The sequence below is a fragment of the Parasteatoda tepidariorum genome, chromosome X2 (assembly GCF_043381705.1).
Source record: "Parasteatoda tepidariorum isolate YZ-2023 chromosome X2, CAS_Ptep_4.0, whole genome shotgun sequence".
In the NCBI taxonomy this organism is placed as follows: domain Eukaryota; kingdom Metazoa; phylum Arthropoda; class Arachnida; order Araneae; family Theridiidae; genus Parasteatoda; species Parasteatoda tepidariorum.
The window spans coordinates 42,107,040-42,125,811 of NC_092215.1; the positions used below are offsets into that span (position 1 = coordinate 42,107,040).

Sequence of the window (18,772 nt, forward strand, 5' to 3'; positions counted from 1 at the left end):
ATCAGATCTTAAACTTCGTGAAAAATTGATTCAATTCCTTAATATATATAAAAGTGATTAAATACTTCATTTATTATGGAGGTCATAGATACCTTGATACTCCTTCAACATTAGAATAATAAATGCAATTAATAGCTAATGCACAATTTTAAAAATATATTTTATTTACATATATTGCATACAGGTTATTCTGCAACGATCATACGTATTATATGTTTATAGATTCCTAAATACTGTTAAATGAATTAAGTAATTAAAAACATAATTAAAAGAATAACACAATTAAAAAAATTGTCAATCTTCAATTAAAACCTTCCTGTTGTCAAATATTAATAATAATTCTAAATTGTAACAACTTTTTTAAACACAAATTTTTAATTCTCAAACTTAATACTATCCTTCATATGAAATATCAGAAAATTTATAAAAAACAACAACTTTTTTTTAAAATTGAGCCATTGGCGACAACAGAGGCTAGATGTATGCACTGAGTTAATAAATTATATGTTATAGAACTCACATTTAAGACTTAGATCAATTTATTATTAGTTCATAAGAGTTTTTTTTAATAAATAAATATAGTGATCGTTTGATTTATAATTGTAACTCATGAGTGTTTAATGTTAAGTTATAATAACTTTTGAAATAATTTTTGAAATATGCAAAGCAATTCGACATTCATTTTTATTTGTATGTGAATCAAAATATATTAACTTAACTTTCAATAACTATAGATAAATAAAAAGCAGAAGTTAGATAAAAACTTTAAATGTAAAAAACTTTCTAAATAAGATTTAAATGAAACACAATCACTACGCCTGAGTGATTTTGTAAAGAGTTTTAAACTTTTAAATTTTACAAGTTAGGTGAAAAGTAAATATCTTACAATAGTTGTAGGGAATTAAAGAAATTCTAAATTATATCAACATTAAAACATTGAGTGCAAAAAGTTTTCAATTCACTTAAAAGTTCACTGGAAAGTTCCCAAAATATGGTGAAATGCGCAAAAAGTAAAGTTAACACTAAGAGGTCCTAACATTGCATCGCTTTCCTGACCAAACTATTGGGACAGTATTGCCAGATTGCAACTACCCCCTATTTACTGGGGATCAAAAATCCAAATCTGCCGAAAAAAAGTTTCTCAAATTAAGTGCGTTTTAGTGTCTGATTTCCCAACTTAAAATATATTGTCTGCTATAATTAATTGGCATATTTGAAGTCCCCCTCTCGATCCATTAAGATTGAGTCCTAGAACGTAAACATTTGATCATTAGATCAAAAGTTAGTTTTAAATTTTTTGTTTACTGCTCACTGTACACTAAAATGTGAATTTTTTTTTTTTGAAATTTCGACTTTAATGCCATTACTTCAACCTCCTTCGGGCTGTGCTTATTTTAGGAAATTTAATCTCAAATTTTTTTTTTTCTCTTTACTTTTAAACTGTAAAAAACTTCTTCTCCATTTGTAAATTATGAAAAATTTTTTTAATCTGATTGTGTAAACAGTTGATTCACTAAAATTGGACATTCTGAATTAATTCCTTTAAATAGTCATTTATATTATTATTAATAATTATTTACTCAAAATTATAATAAAGGAAAGTTTGATTAGAAATGTAGAAGTTTTTGCTGCAATAATTAGGGAATTTCTATTGACAAAATTCGAAAACATAAAAAAATTAAAGTAATTTTTTTTGGAGCAAAATGCATTTTTATTTAAAAGGAAACAATATTGACTTAATATTTATAAGATAAAAGGCTCTCTAATCACTAACACTGATGACAGGAAAAAAGTTCATTTTTTTTCTTCTTTTCCACAAAAAGTTTAAAACTTGTTGTTCTTTCATTATAAAGCAATCATATAATATTCTTGTATCATGTAAAACTTTATGACAAAGTTACTTATCTACCGTTTTACAATTATAAAATGAAGTAATTATTAAATTCTACTTGCATTTTAAAATGTAATGCTCAATTGTTCAATGAATTTGACCATTATTATTATAAAACTGTGTATAATGAACATTTCAACTTAAATAATTAGTACGAAATAACTGCTAAAAATTCTCTTAAACATTTATAAATATTATACATTTATAAATTTCAGCTTTTCGCATTATTGCTAAATAATCTCTACGTCGAAAAATATTTAAAGAATTTCATAATAACTGAAAATGAAATAAAATTTTAAAAAAATTGTAAATGGTTATCGAGCAGGAAATGCAATCTTTTAAGTAAACAAACTTTATTGTAATAATCATGTCATTATTAAGGGTTAAAAGTTATTGTGAAATTATTAATTTTAATTAGTGGATGAGTAGGAAAATAAGTTCACTACTCGAAATACGTTTAGTGAAAGTTATGAAAATATAGAAGTGGTTATGGAAGTAATAATACATGATATTTTTATCTTAGTTTTATTACGACCTTTAAAAAAACGCTTATAAACACAATTTAGTTAACAGATACAAACAATTATTTCGGCGCTATAACAAAAAATATGCTTTATATTTCATTTAATGCAGAAGAATTTAATTAAGACCCGCTTAATTGAAACTATGAAATGTTGCACCATATCTAACTTGGTGAATGATAGATACGTGATACCGAAAGCAAAACAAAAACATAAGCGCACAGCTCTTCGGTGATTGTTGAGAACGCTCCTTTAACGCCATTAGAAATTTTCGTCAACTGTTTCCAATCCGCGGTATGGTCTGCTTATACGCTTCCTGGAACCTTTTCATTAGAGTATTAGGGAAAGAAGAAGTACTATGGAGAAAAGGTTAAACACGGCAAACGTTAACTTGGAGGGGGAGTCAAAATGGAAAATTTGAAAAGGTCTAAAAGGATACACGTCCTTGAGAAACATTCGCTCTACCCCATACCATGTAATATTTAGGAGGCGGGGGGAAGAAAGGGGTAACATTCTTGCTTTAGCAGACTCTTTCAGTCACACACAAGAAAAAATAAATAGAACCTGATCAGCATTCCGCACCTTTACGCTTGATTGATAGCCAATGATCAGAGAGAAAATAAGAATATGTCACTTCCCCGCCCTCAAATTGAACAATCTCCTCTTTACGCATATTTTCTCTCACAAATAAGGAGGAAATGAATTTTTTCCCTCCACCTACCAACCTTAATGAATGACGGGAATTTCCCCTTCTTGCTTGAATTGTTCTTGTTCAAAATGGTGGAGAGAATAATTAATATTTTCATAACTGTCAAATTTTTTTCGTTTTCTATATTTTAAACAATAATTATTTTTTTTCCTAATATTTTATTGATTGATTAGATATCATTCTAATACTAAAACATTATTGCCCTGAAAAATAATGTTTATTTATTTTTTGCTTCTTAGATTCAGATCGTTTATTAGATCATTTTAAGCTTTGTTTACCTTGGGGGTCTATTATACAGAAAATTCTATTATCCGAACTTCTGGAAGTTCCACTGATTCTGGATACGCGACTTTTCATTGTATATATATATATGAAAATTGTTATTTTATGACAAATAATCCAGATGAAGTTTTATTTCACTTGACAAAATGACAAAAGATGCCCTTTTACTCCTCAAAAAGTGTGCTTTTACTATTCAAGTATACGAATTGCGGCTGTAATTTTTAAATCCCGTGAATCCGAATAAGATTAGGTTGGAGTATATTCTACATGATTTTATATGAAATATGAACATACATTGTACGTTTATATTTTCCTGCTAAGGGCCAAACCTTGAACAAAAATTTGCAGATCCCGTTTTTTTCTTCTTTTTGGGAAGGTGTCTATTTTGTAAGCATAATTGCAATTTTTGTGACGGTACCGATTTTACTGAGATATATGTGAAAGTACCGATTTTACTGTAATGATTTGTGTGAAGATACCATTTTAGCCTGGTACATTTTTGTGAAAGTATATAAATATATATATACATACAGTGTTCCCATTGGTCTCGGAATTGTGCATGTCTCAAAGTGATAACTGAAATTCAAAATTCACATTCGGCTCTTCAACGATTGTTATAAAAAAAAGTAGTTTAAGTAACTATAAATAATGGTTTAAAAAAATCTTCTTCAGATTAGGATTTATATACATATTTTTTACATCTCTAAATGTAGGTGCTTATATTATTTCTAATTTTGAATTTCGCTTTTTGACTTACATGATTATGCATGACGTATCAAAACTTGACTTGTAGCCTAAAAATTTTCGCTAGTAAAATCTCCGTTATTTTATTTCTCCATTCTTGTCAGGTATGATAATTAAATTAATTTAAAATAATTAATTAAAGTTCTAATCTTACTTTGATTAAAGTTTAGGTTTAAACAAGAAAAAATAGCAATTATACTAAAAATTCTTAAGATTTCAGCCTCTCTTTATATGAATAAAACTTTGTTTACTGTTTAAATTTGTTTGTTTATTGTAATGCATGTATAACAATGCAACTGCATTTTTAAAATTTCTGACTACATATTAAATTATTTAAAATGTGTTAATATTTTTTTATTAAAAATATTTCCTTGAAAAAACCTGTTTAGTTCATATCGGGTGAAAAATGATATCTTCAACTTCCTTTATTATTTATTTAAAACCTGTTTATTGGTCATATAAAGCATGCAACTACATTTGAAAAATTTATTTCACAGACTATATTATTTAAATTTCTGCCTGATTTAATTTCATTCAAATATTTCTTTTTGAGAAAACCCACTTGAAGTTTTCAATAGTAATATAAAATTATAGATTTGAGTTTCTTTTACTTTACAAATATTAAAAACTTAATCATATAAAGCATGCAATTCTATCTGACAAATTATACTGCACAATAAATTATATAAAATTAACTGTGCATCTATAAGTTTTAATAAAAACATTTGTTTTTAAAAAGTCCACTTGGTGTTCCAAGTGGGTTTTTTCAAGATGGGCCTACCCACTAAAACCCGGTTTTTTTTAAAGTTGGCACACTTAGTGAACCCTGCAGATTTCTGAAGTAGTGAAATTCCTTGCCATGCTGACGGGAAATTTTGTTCTCTGTGTCAATGACTCTCTCTGCAGCTTAGATCCCCCTTAGTTGGGAAGTTTTGGACCACCCCTTCCTACAGCCCAGACATTGCACTGAGTGATTAAAATTTTTCCCGATATTTCAAACATAATTTTGTCGCAATCACTTCAATGATGACGAATATGTCAAAACGGCCGTGACCTCTTGGTAAACAGAGCAGACGGCAAGTTTCTATGTGGAGGGTATTTTAAATCTAATTGTAAGGTATGATAAGTGTTTAAACAAACTTGCAACTGCTGAAAAAAAGAGAAACATATGTAGAATCTGAAAATAAATTTGCTTATTGAAAATTTTCTTTCATTTGTTTTTATTTTCAAACGACCTTTACTTTAAAGACAACCCTCATATATATATACTGCACTGTCCTTCAGGGCTAAATGCATTTCTAAAGCTGGCCACAATGTCTATTAAATTGGACAGGCCTTATTCATTGCAATATTTTTTAATATGTCTGTATTTAATGTGGCATGTTGTATATAACTGTAATGAAATTTATTACCACTAAATCTCACTACTATCTCTTACACCTTTATTGAAAGGATGGAATTGATTTGATGGATGAGGATGTGCTTAGGTTTTATACAAAACAGTGGGAAGAATATCAATTTTCTAGTAAAGTTCTGAATGGGATATGTTCCTATCTAAATCGCCATTGGGTAAAGCGAGAGTGTGATGAAGGTCGAAAAGGAATTTATGAAATTTATCAAGTATGAATATTTTAATTTACTATTATTTGTTGCATTTTTAAGATATGGCATATGATATATTTGTTTCAGGCTTTAGTTGACATCAATATTTTTATATTTTTTATGCATACTTAGAATGAAAGACAGGTTTGAGAATGTCCTGTTTTATTTTAAAATACTTAATTCATAAAGATTTGTTACCCTCGAAATTGTTTATTGTTATGTCCTAAATAGGGAACAAATATTAAAGCAATTTGTTTCAATAGTTTGACTAAGTTTAATTTTCTCAATTACATATCGGAAAGTTTTTTTTTTAGATGTGATAATTTTTATATTTATATTAATATCAGTATTTTGATATTCTGTTAAGTTTTTTCACTTTCAATTATTTGCCTTATCAGCTGCATTGTGTTGAATTATTTTTTTAATTTAAAATATAGCTACATATTGATTTTGCAGTTTTGAGTAATTTTTTTGGTTATCTAAGGATTGTATTTCTTTTGAATTAAAAAAAAATATTTTCAAGCAGTTATCAAGTCAAAAATTAATTTTCAAATTTCTTTTAGAATAGCTACAACTTATATTGTCAAAGAAACTAGTGTTTATTAATAATTAAAGGAAAAATACAACATTTGGTGTTATTGTGAATCAATCTGGATGACAGAAATTTCTCATAAGCCATTTTTTTTCCTGCCATGATGCATAAGTTTCAAACAGCTTTCAGTATTGAGTTTGTAATACTTATAAAAAAGTTTAAAAAAAGTTTTTCAGAAAATTCATTTAAAAGTGTAATAGATTCTTTTTTAGTAAATGATACAAACTGAAAGAATCTATCATTGTGCATACCTGCCAACTCTTCTGATTTTGACAGAAAATGTCCGAATTTCGGACCTGTTTTATCTTCCGATTGTTAACAAAAATTTTCTGCTTTTTTAAAAGTTGTTAAATTTTTTCTTTTGATACAATTTTTAATATTTGAGATATAAAAAATAATTTGTTAAAAATTTTAATGAACGAAAAGGGAGTAAAAGAAAAATTCTATTGCAATAATAGGAAAAGAAATTTTGAGTTAATCCTCCCTTTTGCTTTTTCCCACTTTCTCCGCCTGTCATAGAAACTAAATAGTCAATGAGTCACTTGAGTTTCCGTGCACAAATAAAGAACTCCACTTCTTTCTATCTGAACCAAATTGTTCCACTTTCATAACCATTAAAGCAAGTGTAGAAGAAAGAAATTTATAGCGTTATTCATGAAGCTAAATCGGGAGTTTGTGTATGGTCGTATAAATTTAATTTGTAATTTTGGTGCGGTTCTACCTTTCTACTTGCGCTTTTATTTTGAGAACATGATGGGATACAAGTTAACAGCTACGTGAGCAAGGTTGGCAAGTTTCTGCCGAGGTGGTTAAAACCACTGGTAGAAACTGGTTAAAACTGGCATGGCAGTAACCCTTTTCTGCCACATTTGTGGCAGAAACTGGCAGAAATTCAGAAAATGACATAAAAGTAAGTACTGAGATAGACATACAATGGATAATTCACAGAAAAAACAATTAAATGTTAAATAAAGTACAATTTATTTACAAAATTATCACCATTCAAAATCAAATATTACATTGTTTGCACTCTGCAGTAATCTATAACAAAAGGCAAGTTTTGTGGCAGTTTCTAAACCTAAACAATCTCTCAATTTGCTATGCACAAATGAAAAATTTGAGAAGATTCTCTCAAGTCCAGCAGAACTAGCAGGCATTGCCATCAAGGAACAAGCAAGATTTGTGAAACTTTTATGTATTGCATATTTTTTAAAACTGAACCACCATGTAGCAGCTGGGGTAGTTGTCAAAACTTGACTGGAAAAATAAATTTCAGGAAGTGGGGCCAATTTGTTTTGCAAAGCTATGACACAAGGTACAAAATCTGGGTTAATATTGGCGAGTAAAATTCTGGCTCTTTCTTCTTGAGCACATGATAATTTCAATCCCAAATACTATGGATGCAGCATATACAGGGTATCCGCGCACCTGGAAAGTCATGAAAAATCATGGAAAGTCATGAATTTCGGTATTGAACAAAATTTGTCATAAAATGTCATGATTTTTACTATTTTTTTGAAAAAAATCATGGAAAGTCATGGATTTAGGTCTCCGAAAAATCTTATTTTCCAATTTCTTCCTGTTCCAAATATCTGAATTTCTAACAAAATCACCACTCAGTCATATTTTATTAGAATATAAAATGATTTTATCATGTTCTTTAAAAATTATGGTGTTCTTTCAAAAAATGAAAGAAAAAATATCATTTCTAGAGCGAATTATCCTTTAAACTCTCTTCTGTGATTTAAGAATTTTTATTATTATTTTTTTTTAATTTTGTAAATTTAAAATTCTAGTTGAAGCAAATCAGTTATTGGCGAATTTTTTTTTATTCCGAAATGAACAGAAAAACAGTTATTGGCGAATTTTTTTTAATTCCGAAATGAACAGAAAAATCAGGAGTATTTCTTTCCTTTCTGATGAACAAGAAAAGTATCTTTAGAATATAATTCTGCAGAAATTTTTTTTTTTTTGCTTTTGTATTTTTTTCAGCTATTTTATTGTTTCAACTCTTTCCTTACTCTGTTTTTTAAGTTTAAAATCTATAAATGTGAAGAAGAAGAGTATAATAGTTTTGGTTATACCTATTTCGAATAATGTTATTATAATGCTTTTTTTAATTTATTGTTGGAGAAAATAGCAACTTTGTTAAGTCATGAAAAATTCTTGGAATTAGTTATGGAAAATAATGAAAAGTCATGAATTTGAAAATCTGAAATGTAGCAGATACCCTGCATATAAGCTAGCAAATGATAATCAGTAACTGCCTGTTTAAATCTGTATGTTACTTCTTTTTTATAAATAGCCCTAAAACTCTCTTTACTTAATTCATTTTTCAGTTTACTTAAACAAAATGTCATTAAGCAATTACTAAAACTAATATATAAGTTTTTTTAGTTTCTGCCGGTTTTTACCGGTTATAACCAGTTTCTGCCGGCAAAAAGCCAACCCTGTACGTGAGAAAGCCTGAATCAAGCCGTTGCAACATGATTTGCGTTTAAATCATGCAACTTGCTTCAAAATATAATTGTTTTGTATTTATACTGAGTGATGGATCAAGGAAACAATATTTTTAGTTCTTTCAGGATAATTATATAATGGATTTTCCGTTTATGAGGAGATCGACTTTTGGATCAAGTTATGCATATTGTGGAGTGGATTTTTTGGTATCTCATGACAAATAAATGAAATTAAAAAAAAAAAAAAAAAAAACACATGAACTCAGATAAACACCAAAGGCAATGATTCTTTTAAGTTATCTAATTATTTCTCAAGCTCTTTGGATGAGAAGCAAAAATCAGTAGAAAATATGACTGTGGGTGAATAAAGACTACAGCTATAATTAGCCTGTTAATACCTGAAAAAGTGAAAGAAATCTAGAATCAACTGGAAGTGCAGTGGTTAATAGATTTTATATTTCATCTTTGCTATATAGTTAAAAATCCTACACATGTTCATTTATTGTTATTTATTTATTTATTATTACTGTAATTTTATACTTAATTAAGATTTTTATTTGTGTAGATTTCTGAATTTTTTGTTTTTGTTACAGCTCTTACATTTCTGTTTATTACTAAATATTTCAGTTTTTACTTATGTTTTATAGAAATGCATTTAAATAATATTTTTTGAATCTTTTTACATTAGTTAAGCACTATTGCTAAATGTAGTTTACAAAGAAAAAAAAAACCTAATGCCACAATTTATTTTTTCATTCAGTAAATTTAAATGCATTGATGGGAATTTCTGCTTGATGAATATTTTTTCTATTCAATATCTTGTGGAAAATTATAAAGAAAAGTATTATTAAAAGGTCTGAAAGTTTTAAATTATTTAATGCACTGGGTATTATATAAATGAAGGTTAAATTTATCATGATTTAGAAAAATTAAGTAATTGATCCTCAATAATGTGGTAAAACAATTGAACCATTAAAACTGTAAAATTTGAGAGAAAAGTATCTATTGTGTATGTGGCAAGGTAAACCCACAAGAATGCATGGGAGATAGGGGGGAAAAAAGGAGTCAATAATTACTTCAACTAAAGACATATGTTACATCTTAATTGGCCCAATAGCGGTAGTAAAGGAATTGCTAAAAAAAAAAAAAAAAAAAAAAAAAAGAACGAGTAACCCAATAGGTCCATTGGACCATAAAAAAAGAAATAAAAAATTTAGAAGTGAAAAAAAAAACACATAATAAAGAAACTTATTCAAAACTATAGCAGAAGCATTCTTGTGACTCCATTGTTATTGGTGCTAACTATTTCATTTGTGGCTACTCACTCAATATCACGACGATATAGCATTGCTACTGTGGAATTATGGATGAATAAATAAAAGTTCACAATTTGTCTTGAATTTTCCTTTATTTTAAAGTGGTGGAATGCACCAAGGAAGGGATAACACACAAATACAATATTGAAGGGCACACAATTATGTTTCACTTATTCCTGGAGTTGTATACAAAACAAAACAAGAACTTCTAAAAAAAAAAAAAATTCTTGAATCAACTCACCTTTCTCATCAAAAAACCAGCCATGATTTCGCTATAATGATCCTTTTTTTGCCATGCTGTGCATTAAAAACCAATCTTTGGCATGAGCAAAGAACCTATGAGAAACAAAAAAATAAAGTGATGTCACCAAAAATAGCCAATAAAAAATAAAGAACCCAAAAAATTGATACTTAAGTTAGTTTCAAAATAAATCCTTGGATTGCAAAAGCGATCTGGCAAACTTAGCTAACTAAACAACATGTTAGTGATTATCATGAAGCTATTGATAAATGGATTTATTTAACTTCCTATTTTATAATTCAGTTAAAATTACCAGTTTTAAAATTTGAGAGATGAAAAAAAATATGCTTGCTATTCTTCAATTAAGGGTTATAATAATAATAATGAAAAACTTGTATTTTTAATAATGAGATTAGATGTTTGAATCGGACAAATGCATTTTCATTTTGAACAAATAGTTCAAAAAATTTAGCAAACTTATTTCATCAAAGCAAAGTTTTTAAAACTGGACATATAAGTATTGTTTGTTTGTTATGTGTACTGAATTTTAATTAAATATTTTTGTTATTTACAGCTGGCTCTTGTGTCTTGGCGAGATTTTTTATTTAGGCCTTTGCATAAGCAAGTAAGAACTCGGAAATTTATTTATAAATTTCGTGAAACTTCATTTAAAAAATATTGACATTTGACAATTGTTTCCACTCTTATTCTTTGTATTAAATGTATGCTTCATAACTTCAGAGTATAAAATGTTTAAGAAAAAAATTGCGAAGGTTATTCTAAATAATAATTAAACATTTTTTTTTTTTATTATTTTGTTTACAACTTCAGGTCAGAGATTATTTTTTATGTTAAAGCTTCAGTGTTATTTTATCTTTAAATAACCAGTAATTGATTTCAAAATTGAAAGATTGATTGTAAAAAGAAATTGAAAAACTTTTAATTGAAAACATTTGCAATAAAAAATACTGAAATGAAGAAATAAAGATTAAATTTAATTTACTTATGTATTATAAAAGCATTCACATTTAAGTAAAAAAAAGTTGAAGACTGTCTAATTTTTATTAAAACTGATATGATCTTTAATTCAAGATGTTAGTTCAAAATATATTTTTACTTTATTATTATTTCATTAATTAAGCGATTGTTATTATTTTAGGTGACTAGTGCTGTACTGAAGTTAATAGAAAAAGAACGAAATGGAGAGACTATAAATACAAGACTCGTTAGTGGTGTAATGAATTGCTATGGTAAACAAAAGCATTTTTACATTAATCAAAAGTAAAAATTGAGTGTTAATTGCATTAATTTGCTGTATACAATGTTTTATGAAAGAATTTATCTTTTTATGAGTTGCAATATTGAGCAATGCTTGTATATGTCTTTTTTAACGTTGTGTTTTTTATTCTAATTTTATTTTTTCGTTCGTATAAATTTTCAGTTGTTCATTTCCTTAATTTAAGGAACAAATTAATCGTTATGGGAAGCAACTATAATTATGTATTGACACTTTTTAAATTGAATTTTTATTTCAGTCGAACTAGGCCTAAATGAAGATGATCCTTCAGCAAAAGGACAGAATCTTTCAGTATACAAAGAAGCTTTTGAAAATACATTTCTTAGTGATACAGAGAGATTCTACACTACAGAAAGCACAGATTTTATTCGGGAGAACCCAGTTACAGAGTATATGAAAAAGGTTCTGTGTTAACCTAGTTTCCTTTTTAACTTAATTCTAATTAATATGTTTCTAAAATATTTATGTTCAACTTCTAAGATTTTTTTTAAACTTTGTTTTGAATGGTTTAGATATTTGTAAGATAATTCTTTGTAGTTCAGTAAAAATATTGGAATTACCAATTATTAGATAATTTGTTTTAAATTTTTTTATCATAGTGTTATCATTTATGCTTGCAACATTTAAAATTCAAAATTTAGAATTATTGCTTTTCAGCTCACTGTAGCAGTTGTTATTAAATCACAAATATTTGTCTGGATCTGAATGATTGTTTTAACCAATTTTTGTTTGTTTGTCTTAAAACAGTAAATATTATTTATAATAGTGTAAAAACAAGCAATTTTATGTAAAAGTAACTTACTTAATACTTTGGGGGCCATATATTATTGTAATAGGGAGATAAATTGTTATTTCAAGGAGTGATATGAAAAAATTATAAGCTTGATGGTTTTAACAATCATATTTGCAAAAATGTATATTCCGAAGAAAAAGAGGTTCTTAATGATATTGACTGATAAAGCATTGTAAGTATATAAAGAAATATTTGATTCGGATCTAATTTATGTTAATGTAATCTCTGATTATTTAATCAGTCTTTATTTAAATCATTATCACGATTGAGACTGTGCGGGAAAAAAAATCAGAGCAATATAACACCAGTAAAAATTTAAATAGACTAAGTTGTTCAATCATTTGCCATAGATAGATATTTCTTTGCCTCCTGTGGGTTTAGGATGTATTGCAAACTAGATAATAGCCATGTTCGAGCAAAGGGTAAAGCACAGGTAAGTCTAAAAATCATTAGAGTGCTTTTAAAAGAGCATTAACTTGTTTGTAAAAGAAAAAAGAGCAAGAGAGGATTTTTTTCAAAAAAAAATCTCTTTTTATATTTAAAATTCTATGAAATTTGACTTGTTCTTTTTGGTCTATTAGAAGACGGATATTTTTATATAAAAAGAAAGTAACATAAAGATTTTTTTTCTTTTTTTTACAAAAAACCCTTCTTTTCTTGGACCATATTGCTCTACAAATAATTAAATTAAGGGTAAATTATCGTATGATTCAATGCAGATGTAGAAATATGTAGAGAGATTTGTCAGATATTGATGCAACGAGACTTAATTGTAAATCTAATGTTCAACTGTGAAAGTCGGTATGTAACACATAAAAAATTTTACATGAAAAATAATTTAAATAATTAGCTTACATTATGAATAAAATGAGTTTCTTATGGTTTATAAGAGAAAAGTCAATACATGTTTCAAAGGGAAAAAATGAAGACAAGTATAGTTCTTCTTTTCTTATCATTATTAAATGGATGTTTTATTATGTTAATGTTGCATTACTCTGGCAAATTTGTGTAAGGAATTTTTCTGAGTATAAAGTTTGTATTTAATGAATGATGTAAAAAGGTTCTGTGTGCAAGAAATCCTCTCTGAAATCAGTTTATAAAGAAACATTGTTTCTCATTTGCATGCTTGCTATTTTAAATGTATGCTAACTTATTTTTAGTTTACCATACTGTATTTAAAAATGTATCTTGTTTTATTGATTTTTATTCTTTTTATTTTTATCTTTGTCCTTTTTTATCAAATCTATATATGAAACATTTGCTAAATGAATTTTTTTTTATATTAATGTATCATTATACCTATTTTACTTTGTTTAGACTCCATGATTTGAAGTGTAAAATAAAACACACTGGAATAAAAATATAATTCCATATCAGCATTTTCAAAATTTAATTTTTTTGTTCTTTGTCCCCATATTATTTGTAGGATTTCCATTCTTACCCATATATATGCATAGCTGCCAACTGTCCAGAATTTTTCAGATTTGTTCCTAATTTTTAAATCAAATCTGAAAATCTGATATTTTTATAAAAAATCTGAAATTTGGTGAAATTGCACTATTTTTGCTTTTAAACCAATCCCTTGTTCTGATCGCCACAATCGCGCTTCCTGAGATTATTGTGCAGAAGTAATTTTTAGTAGCTTTTTGTTGGAAAATACTATTCCAATAGCTGTTGCTTATCATTTCTCTAAATTGAATCTTAAACAACTATTATTATTTTTTAAAAAATGTATTGTATTATTTAAACATTTGCATCAGAAATATTTGTCTATGATGTAGTTTAATATTTACCTGTGTTTTATAATTTGGAGAGGAATAATTACATATTAATAGGTAGTGTTTTTTTTTTTTTTTTTTTTTTTTTTAACTATTATACCGGTATTCCTAATTATAAAATAACATTATAAACTTCCCACAAAAGATAGTGTTCTTAATTTTTTTTTACTAATTTACATGAAGTATTTAAATATATTATGTTTATTAATGTTATTATTTAATGGTTAAATTTTTGTTTTACTCTTGTAATTGGTGCATATAATTTTGTCGTTTATAGTGCTCCTAATTTTTGATTCCTAAGGTTGGCAGCTATGTATATGTTCTAAACTTCATGCTATATTAACAATAAAATAAAATAATATTCTTTCATCTTTTTTACTGTATACTGTAATACTTTTTTACTGTAAATAATTACTGTATTTTTCACTTCATTAGTAGACTTTTTCATTAGCTCTATTTTATTAAATTTTTGAGCAAAAACGTATATCATAACGCAGGACTCGTAAATTTTTTTCTGAAATTGTTTTCCTGGTTCAATATTATTTGTACAGAGGTGCCAAATAAGGTTGTTTTTTTTTTGTAATTTTTACGAATATTAGTTTTGAATACAAAAGGAGAGGATTGAGACTACAATTTCCTGATTTTTTTCAATGACACTTTATTTTCTGTCACTAGTTTTTAAAACTTGTAGATAATCATTTAGTACTATATTTTAAATTGGAGACTAATCTTAAATATTTTAGCTTATTTGTTCCATAATTAAAGTCAAATCAATAATTCTAATTAGTAATCCTAATTGCTTCTATAACCTAACTGTTGATTTTTTTTTTACTTTGAATTAAATATATTGAGGCTGATTTTATTATTTAAAAAATGTAAATCATAAAATGTTCAATGTAGTGGGTTATTTTGCTCTATAATTTCACCTCTAATAAATACCAAACTATTTTATTGTTAAAAATAGTTTTAGCAAGATAGTTTTGTTGCTAAGGAAGAGAATTACTGCAGGTTGGCATCTCTGTTTCTATATTCAAATATCATTAGAAATGTATGTATATTTATGAAAATTATTTAAAATTGAATTGCATTGAAACTTTACAGGCAGAACTAAGGTTAAAAGAAGAAAAGAAGCGTGTGCAACTATATTTGCATGAAACAACTCTTGAAATTGTTGCTAGGACATGTGAAAAAGTATTGATTCAAAAGCATCTAGAAATATTCCATTCAGAGTTTCAAAATCTTCTTAATGATGATAAAAATGAAGGTATTAAAATGTTTGATACTGAAATAACTAAAAGATATACATATCTATCGAGTTATATATATGGATATATTTTCCTTTTTGATTTGACTGGGAGGAACAAGAAATTTTGTGCCCTGTTTTTTTTTATTTTTAATAAGTATATCTAGTCTAATTATCCTTAAAAAAATTCATAAAATGGGAGATATAAGAAGATATAAGAGCAATTCGTTTAAAACTGCTTTATTTCAAGAAAAGATTTAAAATTGAAACATTCTATTTTCCAATGTGTGTTACCTAAAATTAGATTTTTTTTCAAACTTAACATGAATTGTTGTACCTTCCTTTTCTTTAAGTCATCAGCTTTTTAAGTCTTAGTATACTTAAATTTTCATATCATCTCTGTCAACTTAGATCCATTTACATTGAAAAAAATGAAGTTAAAATTATCATTTAATTATATTTAACTGCACATTAGCGAAACTGGGTAGTCATGCTAAAGTGCTGTGATACCTCATATTTTGATACGACATATATTTTCAAGGGCTGTTTCTTGAATGTTTTACTTTACATCATGGTTACCTTAATTGGAAATGAAAATAATTACTAATGATTTATTTTTCAAACTCTGTGGCATCGCAATTGATAAAACCATATAGATTTGAGATAGAATTATAACTTAGTATTATTTGTTATTATCAGTAATAATATATATGTTTTATTTTCTTCAGCACATTTTAATGATTATCATACTCTACTTAAATCATGCAGAAAAAAGAGAGAAAAAAACTGTTTCATTCGAATTTCATAAAGATATAGCTACCATTCCCACCAATTTTTTTTACTGATAATGTAGAGTTGCCAACTTGCTCCGGACAGCGGATAAATATTTTTGAATGGTAGTTTTTAATGTGTGATTCTTGGTTTAATTAATTAGATTTATTTGGTTTCTATCCACCTCTATTTCTAAATAATTAGAAGGTTTATATAATTTGCCACTTTATTATATTTTAGTCGTGTTAAACCTTAAAAAAAAAAAAAATTAGCCAAATATTTGCAAATTTTAGCTTGTAGTTATTTACCATTTTTTAAATTAATTTTGCTTGTCCGGAGCAGTTTGCATCTCTGGATAATGTTATTTTCTGAAACCCAGAAAAATTATATCAGAAAAAATATTATCAGAATCTTCGCATTCTTATCAATTTTTTTTAATTTTTAAAATAGTCTTTTTTTTATTATAATAATAGGCTTCTTGAGGCTTTTGTCTTTCAGTGCTATCTGCCACATTCCTAAAAAACACTAAAAAAATTTTCAATATAAATTTTTTCTTTAGAGAACATTGAAAAAAGGTTTTTTTTGAACATAATTTTATTTTAATCATTTATTCATAACAGTGGTGTTAAAATAATATTTAAATGCAACATTTAAAATTACTATTGCAATTTTCTGTAAGCAGCTCATTTAAAATAAGTTTTCTCAGTGCTCTATTGTGTATTTTCTTGTTTATTTTATTATATTTTCTTCTGTTTTTGTCCAATGTATTATCTGAATTTTTAGATTTAGGTAGAATGTTCCAATTAGTTTCAAGAATATTTGATGGCCTTGGAGAATTGCGAACCCGGTTAGAAAGTCATATTCATAATCAAGGCCTCTCTGCTATTGAAAAGTGTGGGGAAAGTGCCTCAAATGACCCCAAAGTATATGTTAATACAATATTAGATGTCCATCGAAAATACAATGCCTTAGTAATGACAGCTTTTAAAAATGATGCAGGATTTGTTGCTGCTCTTGATAAAGTATGTTTTAAATTAAAATATCTATGTTAACTATATTTGTAAATAGTATTTATCTGTTTAATATCATAATTAAAGAGTGAAAATATTAATGGCATTGACATTGCCTAAAGGTTTAGGTATGCTGTAAGTTAAAAAATAGTGTTAAAATCAACTTATGTTCCATTGCAGCAATTCTTGGTAATAATTTTTTTACTTCTTAAAAAAATTGTATATAAAACTATAATTATTTTTTATATTAAGCTAAAGTATTATATGTGTACATTATGCGATAACTGATATAACACCTGAGTTTAAAAAAGCCAAACTTTTGGCTGGGGAGTTGATTTGATTTCGCCAAGAATTATCTAAAGGAATTAGGAAACATCTCTTTAATATAAAGATGTAAGTGAGTAAAAAAAATCAAACCAAGACTCATGCCATAGTGGTTCAAATATTTCTTATGATGAAGTGAAATAAAATAAAAATGTTTTGCACTTGTTTGGTGGTTCTACTGCAAGTAACTTTAAAAATCTCCCATTTTGAAATGTATATGTCTGTAGTTAAAAAGAAAAAAATATGTAACACAAATACTTTGTTAGACGTTGTTTGATACCAATTGATTCGATTTCTATGCTGGTTCGTTTGATAACAAATGAATAAAATGGATTATGGACTGTATTTAAGATTTTATTATCATTGATGCTATGAGCACGCACATGCTATAAGATCAACAACCAAATTTCGACTGTTTGGGGGTTACAAGAAACGGTGGCGAGGATGCTAAGACAAAGATGTCAAATTGGCGCTATATTTCCGAGATACTGAACATCCACCTGCCGTTGAATTATATTCAATAAACATACAAATTAGCATAACAATGGTACATAAACATTCCAGTATAAAATTTACAAAGATTGAATAAATGCTGTAGGTACACATAATGAGAAAATTAACATAAATCTTTGTTAATTGTCCAATGGCAAAATACACAATTTACTAATACAGTGGAAAGTCGCGTATCCGGAATCGGCGGGACTTTCCGAAGTCCGGATAATCGATTTTTCCGTATAATAGACCCCCAAGGTAAACAGAGATTAAAATGATCTGAATCTAAGAAGCAGAAATTAAATAACATTATTTTTCGGGCAATAATGTTTTAGTATTAGAATGATATCTAATCAATCAAAAACAAAATATTTAAAAAAAAATAATTATTGCTATTATAAAAATAAATATAGGAAACTAAAAAAATTTACAGTTATGAAAATATTAATTGCTCTCTCCGCCATTTTGAACTAGAACGTTTCAAGCAAGAAGGGGAAATTCCCGTCATTCATTCATTAAGGTGGGTAGGTGAAGAAGCAAAATTCATTTCCTTCTTACTTGTCATTCAAGTTGAAGGGGGGGAAGTGACAAGTTCTTATTTTCTCTCCTGTCATTGGCTATCAATCAAGCATAAAGGCGTGGCATGCTGATTGGGTTCTCTTTATTTTTTCTTGTGTGACTAAAGGGGATTCCCCCTCCACTTTAAC

General features: G+C 27.1%; 1 protein-coding gene across 2 annotated transcripts in view; it reads left to right on the top strand.

Moving 5' to 3' along the window:
* The window catches only part of LOC107447770 (cullin 1), a 60,480-nt gene that overhangs the window by 11,865 nt on the left and 29,843 nt on the right, over positions 1–18,772 (top strand). For both annotated transcript variants that reach the window (XM_016062773.3, XM_016062774.4), the window contains exons 4-9: positions 5,600–5,767; positions 10,932–10,982; positions 11,517–11,607; positions 11,893–12,056; positions 15,327–15,489; positions 17,023–17,261. In XM_016062773.3, coding sequence (XP_015918259.1) covers positions 5,600–5,767; positions 10,932–10,982; positions 11,517–11,607; positions 11,893–12,056; positions 15,327–15,489; positions 17,023–17,261 — 876 coding nt within the window. The remainder of the gene's footprint in view (positions 1–5,599; positions 5,768–10,931; positions 10,983–11,516; positions 11,608–11,892; positions 12,057–15,326; positions 15,490–17,022; positions 17,262–18,772) is intronic.